Source organism: Oncorhynchus keta, chromosome 7 (assembly GCF_023373465.1).
Source record: "Oncorhynchus keta strain PuntledgeMale-10-30-2019 chromosome 7, Oket_V2, whole genome shotgun sequence".
NCBI lineage: Eukaryota > Metazoa > Chordata > Actinopteri > Salmoniformes > Salmonidae > Oncorhynchus > Oncorhynchus keta.
The window spans coordinates 26,191,839-26,201,039 of record NC_068427.1 but is presented as its reverse complement, the minus strand read 5'-3'; the positions used below and the strand labels follow the sequence as shown (position 1 = coordinate 26,201,039).

Genomic DNA, 9,201 nt, shown 5'->3' with positions numbered 1-9,201 from the left:
CCACCAATCAGGCCCTTATGGTAGAATTGCCAGGCGGAAGCCACTTTCAGTAAAAGGCACATGACAGCCTGCTTGGAGTTTGCCAAAAGTCACCCAAAGACTCTCAGACCATCAGAAACAAGGATTTCTGGTCTAATGAAACCCGAGATTGAACTCTTTGGCCTGAATGCCAAGCATCACGTCTAGAGGAAACCTGGCACCATCCCTATGGTGAAGCAAGATGGTGGCAGCATCATGCTGTGGGGATGTTTTTCAGGGGCAAGGACTGGGAAACTAGTCAGGATTGGTGAAAAGATTAACGGAGCAAAAGTACAGAGATATCATTGATGAAAACCTGCTCCAGAGTGCTCAGAACCTCAGATTGGGGCGAAGGTTCACCTTCCAACAGTGCAGCGACCCTAAGCACACAGCCAAGACAACGCAGGAGTGGCTTCGGGACAAGTCTCTGAATGTCCTTGAGTGGCCCAGTCAGAGCCCGGACATGAACCTGATCTAACATCTCTGGAGAGACCTAAAAATAGTTGTGCTGTAACGCTCCCCATCCAACCTGACAGAGCTTGAGATGATCTGCAGAGAAGAATGAGAGAAACTCCCCAAACAGGTGTGCCAAGCTTTTAGCGTCATACCAAAGAAGACTCAAGGCTGTAATCATTGCCTTTATGTGCTTTAAGAAAGTACTGAATAAAGGGTCTGAATACTTATGTAAATGTTATATTTTTATTACATTGGCCAAAAAAAAACCTTAACCTGGTTTTGCTTTGTTATGAGGAATTGATTAGGAAAGGTTTTTTTTGTGTCAATTTTAGAATAAGGCTGTATTGTAGCAAAATGTGGAAAAAGTCAAGGGGTCTGAATACTTTCTGAATGCACTGTGTGTGTACGTACTTATATATTTACTTATTTACATGTAACTTGTGTATGGCTAGATGAATGCATTAATGGGTGTATGAAAGTACAGTATCATGAATGAATACTTACATTTGAAGCTTTTTAGAAAATCCAAAAGGCATTGTTTGAAACAAAATAATTATGTTTATTTGGCATTCCTTTGGTTAACATGTATGATCTTACCGTTGAGCAATATTCACACCAATTTTCAAGTAACAGTATATACATATTCATTAATTTATTTCTGAAAGCAGAAAATCTAGTTCTCCCTTCTTTCTCATATCTTTCATGTGTACAAATCTGATAATGTGGCACAAACCATTCCACTAATCAACATTCACAATAAGTGTTAACGTCCTCTCTCCACAGATGCTGGTGGTAAGGTGCCACCTATTGACCGAAAGTAGAAATGCATTGAGATAGAACATAAAAAAATATGCTCATTTAATTAATATACCCTTTCGATCTGATTGGTACAGAAGGTATTGCTTCAGTTCTGTGGGGATCTGAAGACCATGGATTGAACTAAGTCTGGCCTTTCCCAAAACCTTCCTGATGGACAGCCGGCACTGCTGCATCAGACGAGACACTCCTGGTCAGCCATCAGAGGAAAAACAGCCATCATTTAGATAACATAAAGATGTTCTCAGGATTTGATATTGTTAATAACACAAGCACAATGTAAATACTATGCAAATCTATTAATAAATCATGCAAGAACCAAGAATCCTTTCACAAACACATCCATGATGGATTTAAACTCGATGTATACAACAGCAGTTCAAAGCACCACAGAATCTTCTGTCCAAAATCTTAAGGGTCTAGCTACCTCCTCTGTGGCCCAGTAGTTTCTCAACGGGGCTGTTGGGAGGGGCCAGGTCCAGGGGCTGCTTGCCCTGTGTGTCTCTGCAGTTGCAGTCAGCCCCGTGCTCCAGGAGAACAGACACCAGCTCAGGGTTGGACAGACGGGCTGCCGCGTGCAGAGGAGAGTCCCCATCCTTACTCCTGTTCACACTAGCACCTGACAGAGAGGATATATGTGTGGATATTGTGTGTAAATGTGTGGATTTTGTATGTAGCCTACCGTAAATGTCAAATGAGAGTATCATATACTGCAGGCCAAGTGTAAACTGTAAATAACTCATATTTGAGCACCGTGTGATAGAAGCACCCTGGTCAATGTCTAGTCCAGATTCTATCTATCTATACATTATCTATCTATACATCCTTTCTGCGTAATAACAAACGAAAGAGAATACATTTTCATACCAAGCTGAAGCAGTTTCCTCACAGTACTCAGATGCTGATTTGTGCAGGCAATGTAGAGTGGCGAGCCTGATTGGTCAGTGTGCTGATCTACATCTGCCCCGTGATGAACCAGAGACTCTATGCACTCTGGGTGACCTGGACATAGATATATTCAGTGGATAAAGAACAGTGTGTGGGATCTGCTTTGAAAAACTGCTTACTGTATCTAAATCTGGGGAATGATACATTTCATTACACTTTATCATAAAAAATATCAAATCTGACTGGTTTAACAAAGTGATATAGCTCCTTGTTATTACAAAAACATATAACTGCAACAACAACAAATGGAGTTCATGGTGCTTTTTTCTATTTGATAAAAGCTGACAAAAGCTAAGAATGTGACCCCTGACCTTTGGCTGCAGCCTCGTGGATGGGGGAAGCTGAGAGGCTGGATCCCTGGGGTGAGGCTCCGTGCTGGAGGAGCAGGGTCACACAGGCCACGTGACCCCGGGCACAGGCCTCTGACAGAGGGGTGGTCTTCTCCAACATGGGGACATTCACCTGGTACCGCAGACAACAACATATATCTTGCCAGATACCTCTACCATCCTATACAAACCAACATAACTGCTGGTGATAGCCTGCTGAGAAGGTTAACACTCCACTGGTTGTCACATTCCAAGCATATTAGTGTGTCTGGGAATGGTAGTTGCACACCTATATGGAGATATACACTGCTCAAAAAAATAAAGGGAACACTAAAATAACACATCCTAGATCTGAATTAATGAAATATTCTTATTAAATACTTTTTTCTTTACATAGTTGAATGTGCTGACAACAAAATCACACAAAAATTATCAATGGAAATCAAATTGATCAACCCATGGAGGTCTGGTCTGGAATTCAGGAGTCACACTCAAAATTAAAGTACATCAGGAAAACACACTACAGGCTGATCCAACTTTGATGTAATGTCCTTAAAACAAGTCAAAATGAGGCTCAGTAGTGTGTTTGGCCTCCAGGTGCTGACAAGATGTTCAAATGTTCATAAATGACCAGCCGAATAATAATAAGGCCTGTATGACCTCCCCTACAACGCCTGGGCATGCTCCTGATGAGGTGGCGGATGGTCTCCTGAGGGGATCTCCTCCCAGACCTGGACTAAAGCATCCGCCAACTCCTGGACAGTCTGTGGATGGAGCTGGAGGCTGAGACATGATGTCCCAGATGTGCTCAATTGGATTCAGGTCTGAGGTGGGGAACGGGCAGACCTGGACTAAAGGCTGGACAGTCTGTGGTCCATAGCATCAATGCATAGCATCAATGCCTTCCTCTTGCAAGAACTGCTGACACACTCCAGCCACATGAGGTCTAGCATTGTCTTGCATTAGGAGGAACCCAGGGCCAACCGCACCAGCATATGGTCTCACAAGGGGTCTGAGGATCTCATCTCTGTACCTAATGGCAGTCAGGCTAACTTTGGCGAGCACATGGAGGGCTGTGCGGCCCCCCAAAGAAATGCCACCCCACACCATGACTAACCCACCGCCAAACCGGTCATGCTGGAGGATGTTGCAGGCAGCAGAACGTTCTCCACGGCGTCTCCAGACTGTCACGTCTGTCACATGTGCTGAAGAGTGAACCTGCTTTCATCTGTGAAGAGCACAGGGCGCCAGTGGCGAATTTGCCAATCTTGGTGTTATCTGGCAAATGCCAAACGTCCTGCACGGTGTTGGGCTGTAAGCACAACCCCCACCTGTGGACGTCGGGCCCTCATACCACCCTCATGGAGTCTGTTTCTAACTGTTTGAGCAGACACATGCACATTTGTGGCCTGCTGGAGGTCATTTTGCAGGGCTCTGGCAGTGCTCCTCCTGCTCCTCCTTGCACAAAGGCGAAGGTAGCGGTCCTGCTGCTGGGTTGTTGCCCTCCAACGGCCTCCTCCACGTCTCCTGATGTACTGGCCTGTCTCCTGGTAGCGCCTCCATGCTCTGGGCACTACGCTGACAGACACAGCAAACCTTCTTGCCACATCTCGCATTGATGTGCCATCCTGGATGAGCTACACTACCTGAGCCACTTGTGTGGGTTGTAGACTCTGTCTCATGCTACCACTAGAGTGAAAGCACCGCCAGCATTCAAAAGTGACCAAAACATCAGCCAGGAAGCATAGGAACTTGGAAGTGGTCTGTGGTCCCCACCTGCAGAACCACTCCTTTATTGGGGGTGTCTTGCTAAATGCCTATAATTTCCACCTGTTGTCTATTCCATTTGCACAATAGCATGTGACATTTATTGTCAATCAGTGTTGCTTCCTAAGTGGACAGTTTGATTTCACAGAAGTGTGATTGACTTGGAGTTACATTGTGTTGTTTAAGTGTTCCCTTTATTTTTTTGAGCAGTGTATAAAGTGTTGGTCCCATGTTTCATGAGCTGAAATAAAAGATCTCAGAAATGTTATATATACGCACAAAAAGCTTATTTATATGTGCACACATTTGTTAACATCCCTGTTAGTGAACATTTCTCCTTTCCCAAGATAATCAATCCACCTGACAGGTGTGGCATATCAAGAAGCTGATTAAACAGCATGATCATTACACAAGTGTTCTTTGTGCTGGGGTCAATAGAAGGCCACTCTAAAATGTGCAGTTTTGTCACACAACACAATGCCACAGTTGTCTGAAGTATTGAATGTGCAATTGGCATGCTGACTGCAGGAATGTCCACCAAAGCTGTTGCCAGAGAATTGAATTAGCCGCCTCCAATGTTGTTGTAGAGAATTTGGCAGTATGTCCAACCGGCCTCAACCGCAGACCACGTGTAACCATGCCAGCCCAGGACCTCCACATCCGGCTTCTTCACCTATGGGATCATCTGAGACCAGCCACCTGGACAGCTGATGAAAGTGTGGGTTTGCACAACCAAATAATTTCTTCACAAATTGTCAGAAAATCTCAGGGAAGCTCATCTGCGTGCTGACTGCAGTTTGGCATTGTAAACAACTTCAGTGGGCAAATGCTCATCTTGGATGGCCACTGGCATACTGAAGAAGTGTGCTCTTCACGGATGAACCCCTGTCACAACTGTAATTGGCAGATGGCAGGGCATCGTGTGGGCGAGCGGTTTGTTGATGTCAACGTTGTGAACAGAGTACCCCATAGTGGCGGTGGGGTTATGGTATGGGCAGGTTATAAGCTACAGACAATGATCACAATTGCATTTTATCGATGGCAATTTGAATGCACAGAGATACCATGACGAGATCCTGAGGCCCATTGTCGTGCCATTCATCCGCCGCCATCACCTCATGTTTCAGCATGATCATGCACAGCCCCATGTCGCAAGGATCTGTACAGAATTCCTGGAAGCTGAAAATGTCCCAGTTCTTCCATGGCCTGCCTACTCACCAGACATGTCACCCCTTGAGCATGTTTGGAATGCTCTGGATAGACGTGTATGACAGCGTGTTCCAGTTCGAGCTAATATCCAGCAACTTCGCACAGCCATTGAAGAGGAGAGGGCGACAACATTCCACAGGCCACAATCATCAGCCTGATCAACTCTATGCTGAAGAGATGTTCCGTGCTGCATGAGGAAAATGGTGGTCACATCACATACTGACTGGTTTTGTGATTCATGCCCCTACTTTTTTAAAGGTATCTGACCAACAGATGCATATCTGTATTCCCAGTCATGTGAAATCCATAAATTAGGGCCTAATTTATTTATTTAAATTGATTTCAATATTTTTTTTAATTGCACGTTGCGTTTATATTTTTGTTCCGTGTATATATATTTTTTTACCTTAATTTAACTATGCAAGTCAGTTAAGAATAACTTCTTATTTACAATGACGGCCTACCAAGAGCAACGACACGGTAGCAGCAAAACATGGTAGCTGCACAAATATGGCACAAACATTGTTAGGCACAGACAACTGCACGAAGGCCAAAAAGCATAGAGACAACAATACATCACGTGAAGCAGCCACAAGTGTCAGTAAGAGTGTCCATGATTAAGTCGTTGAATGTTGAAATGGCGATAAAACTGTCCAGTTTGAGTGTTTCTTGCAGCTTGTTCCAGTCGCTAGCTGCAGTGAGCTGAAAAAGGAGCAACCCAGGGATGTGTGTGCTTTGGGGACCTTTAACAGAATGTGACTGCCAGAACCGGGGTTGTATGTGGAAGATGAGGGTTGAATGTGGGTATCTCAGATGTGGGGAGTGAGGCTTAAGAGGGTTTTATAAATAAGCATCAACCAGTGTGTCTTGCGACGGGTATACAGAGATGACCAGTTTACAGAGGAGTATAGAGTGCAGTGATGTGTCCTATAAGGAGCATTGGTGGCAAATCTGATAGCCGAATGGTAAAGAACATCAAGCCACTCGAGAGCAACCTTACCTGTCGATCTATAAATTACGTCTCCGTAATCTAACATGGGTAGGATGGTCATCTGAATCAGGGTTAGTTTCACAGCTGTGGTGAAAGAGGAGCAATTACGATAGAGGAAACCAAGTCTAGATTTAACCGTGGCTTGCAGCGTGGATATGTGCTGAGAGGACAGTGTACTGTCAAGCCATACTCCCAAGTACTTGTATGAGGTGACTACTGAGTATAAGCCGGTATCATCTGCATATAAATGGTTGAGAGAGCTTCCTACTGCCTGAGCTATGTTGTTGATATTCTGTTTTCACTCAGTGCTTTATAAAAACGAAAATTCAACAGTTAAATAAATTGTTACACTCCAATTCAGTAGCTATTGAAACATGTGACTTTACACTCACTCAGTGTACAGTTGGGGGATTGTTGTCTACAGATTTGTGCTAGTAATGTTAAAGTGACAAGGAACGAGTGAGGTTAATCACCTAATAACTCTACAGACACATTTATAACCCATATTCAGAGGGGTCTGCCTGTATTTGGCCTGCGCTTGTTCTACATTGAAATTGAATCATGTAAATAATGTATACAACTTTGTGCTGTGAGTCTTAAAATCAGCCAAATTCAGAGATGGTGCAGATTAGAGTGAAATTCCTTACTTACATTTGCCCCATTTTCTAACAGTAACTGGGCACAGTCAGTGTGTCCCTGCAGACATGCTCCATGAAGGGGAGAGACTCTGTCTTGAGTGGCAAGGTTGACACACGTTCCCTGTGAAGAGGGTTGAAAAATGACACACAAATATAAAACCAATCCTATTCCCTCTGCCAACCATAGACAGACATTTCTCCATATTGAAATTGCTTTGAATGTTCAGTGTGCTAAGCTGTCCCTTGAATAATGCTGTGCTTAAGTGATGCATTCCATCTACATCCCCATTCCGCAGACAATGGTAAGGCTATTGTTACTTTACAAACAGAAATACCAAATAGCAGTTACACTAAAGCCTGCAGGCATGAGTGTGCATAATAAGGACAGACAGGGCACACACTGGTTGAATCGACATTGTTTCCATGTCATTTCAATGAAATTACATTGAACCAACGTGGAATAAACGTTGAATTGTCTGTGCCCTGTGGGTCTGGGTGTGCCTTCCTTACCTGAGCTATTAGGTTTCTCAGTGTGAGAACGCGTCCATTGTAGGCTGCATCATGAATGGGGGACCAATCTGACTCCATATCTTATAAGAGAAGAACAACAATCATAGGATCATTCACAGATACAGACATTCATTGGCCAAAGCATAGATATAGACAAGTGTAAACTTTTACTGTATCTCACCAAGCAGTCTACTCACCACTCATCAAAGGGTTGGAGAGAAAAACAACTGATCCAGTCTGGGTAGCATTGTTCCTCTGGTTGTCACTGCTGTGTCCTGTAGCCTGTCTCATTGTTGACCTAGAGAGTTCCCCAAATCAGACGGGAGTCTAGTAGTCTGTCTTGCACCATTGGTTTTGTAACATCAGCAACTGGACTTCGACCTGTCGCTGGTGTCAACACTTATCTGTACCCGTCTGTTCCTGAACTGTTTTTGGGTGATTTCGACATCACCTCCCAACTTAAAGCCTGTGATGTCATTTCCCCTCAGCTTCAGTCTGCCCTGCAGGAAGTGGTTTTGAATGCATTGCTGGGCTTGTTTTTACAGTGCATATGGTGTTCATTAGACCCAATTGTGGGCAGAGAGAGTGAGTAGAATCCTGTTGAGCAGATCTGTAACTTGACACTGTCATCACAGACAGTTCACACCCATCACCTCGAGCTAAACAGGGAGGGTTAGAGGGAAGGAGGGGGCTAGAGTAAGAAATATAGAGGGGGGGCTGGAAAGATACATAGGAGATGTGCAGGTACACGTTTGTTTTTGTAGTTTGGGTAATGTGTCAACACCGTGACTGACACTTTTTCCTTGGATACAAACTGTAAAGCCATGCTTTAAGTGGAGGACTTTTCCATGCCTAGTTATTCATCAGCTGTAGTCAGACTTTACATGCAAGTTTCCACAAATCCAATCCATTTTTGGAAATAAATTCAGTTCAAAAAGCTGGCTTGATAGACTTAGAAATGCCTAAACTTTACAAGGAGAAATTCCAGGCTCACAGGAATTTGCCAGAAACCAGTTTATGCTCCCTACTTTTTCCATTTGGAGGATAAGCTGTTGTCTTACAGAGGAAACACGCCAGAAAGACTTACTTACTGCATTGTCTGGCATAGATAAACTAGCATCCGGTTCGCCATGAGATCCGCCCTGAGAATAAACTAATCATCCACATAAATTAGTTGATTTTTATATACCCCAGAATTGCTACCCCACATTGACATTATCGAGGCAAACATTTGACAGTGAGAAAACATGGCAAGGCACTCCTTAGCATGCACATTCTGTGACATACATTCTTCATGGGTGCAACGTGATTCTCTAATGAAAACATTCTCTACATAAGTTATTTTATCCACCACCAGATGTCAGCAGCAGTTAGGTTTGTTCATTGAGAGAGAAGGAAAGAGAAGCGAGAGCTGCAAACATCAATTCACTATGATGTTGATATAATCCCTGCCACTGTAAAATTAAAACACACATTACTTTGTGCCTTGTCAGTGAAGGTGCATGGATTAGAATACCAC

The 9,201-nt window shown here is 43.8% G+C and overlaps 1 protein-coding gene across 1 annotated transcript; it reads right to left on the bottom strand.

Moving 5' to 3' along the window:
- Nucleotides 1–1,009: 1,009 nt before the first annotated feature.
- On the bottom strand, nucleotides 1,010–8,261 carry LOC118386228 (ankyrin repeat and SOCS box protein 9-like). Its single transcript, XM_035773780.2, has 7 exons — nucleotides 7,880–8,261; nucleotides 7,683–7,762; nucleotides 7,186–7,293; nucleotides 2,550–2,700; nucleotides 2,158–2,292; nucleotides 1,718–1,909; nucleotides 1,010–1,480 (listed from the first exon to the last, which is right to left on the bottom strand). The coding sequence occupies exons 1-7, from the start codon at nucleotides 7,971–7,973 to the stop codon at nucleotides 1,329–1,331; spliced, it is 912 nt and encodes a 303-aa protein (XP_035629673.1). The 5' UTR covers nucleotides 7,974–8,261; the 3' UTR covers nucleotides 1,010–1,328.
- Nucleotides 8,262–9,201: the final 940 nt, after the last annotated feature.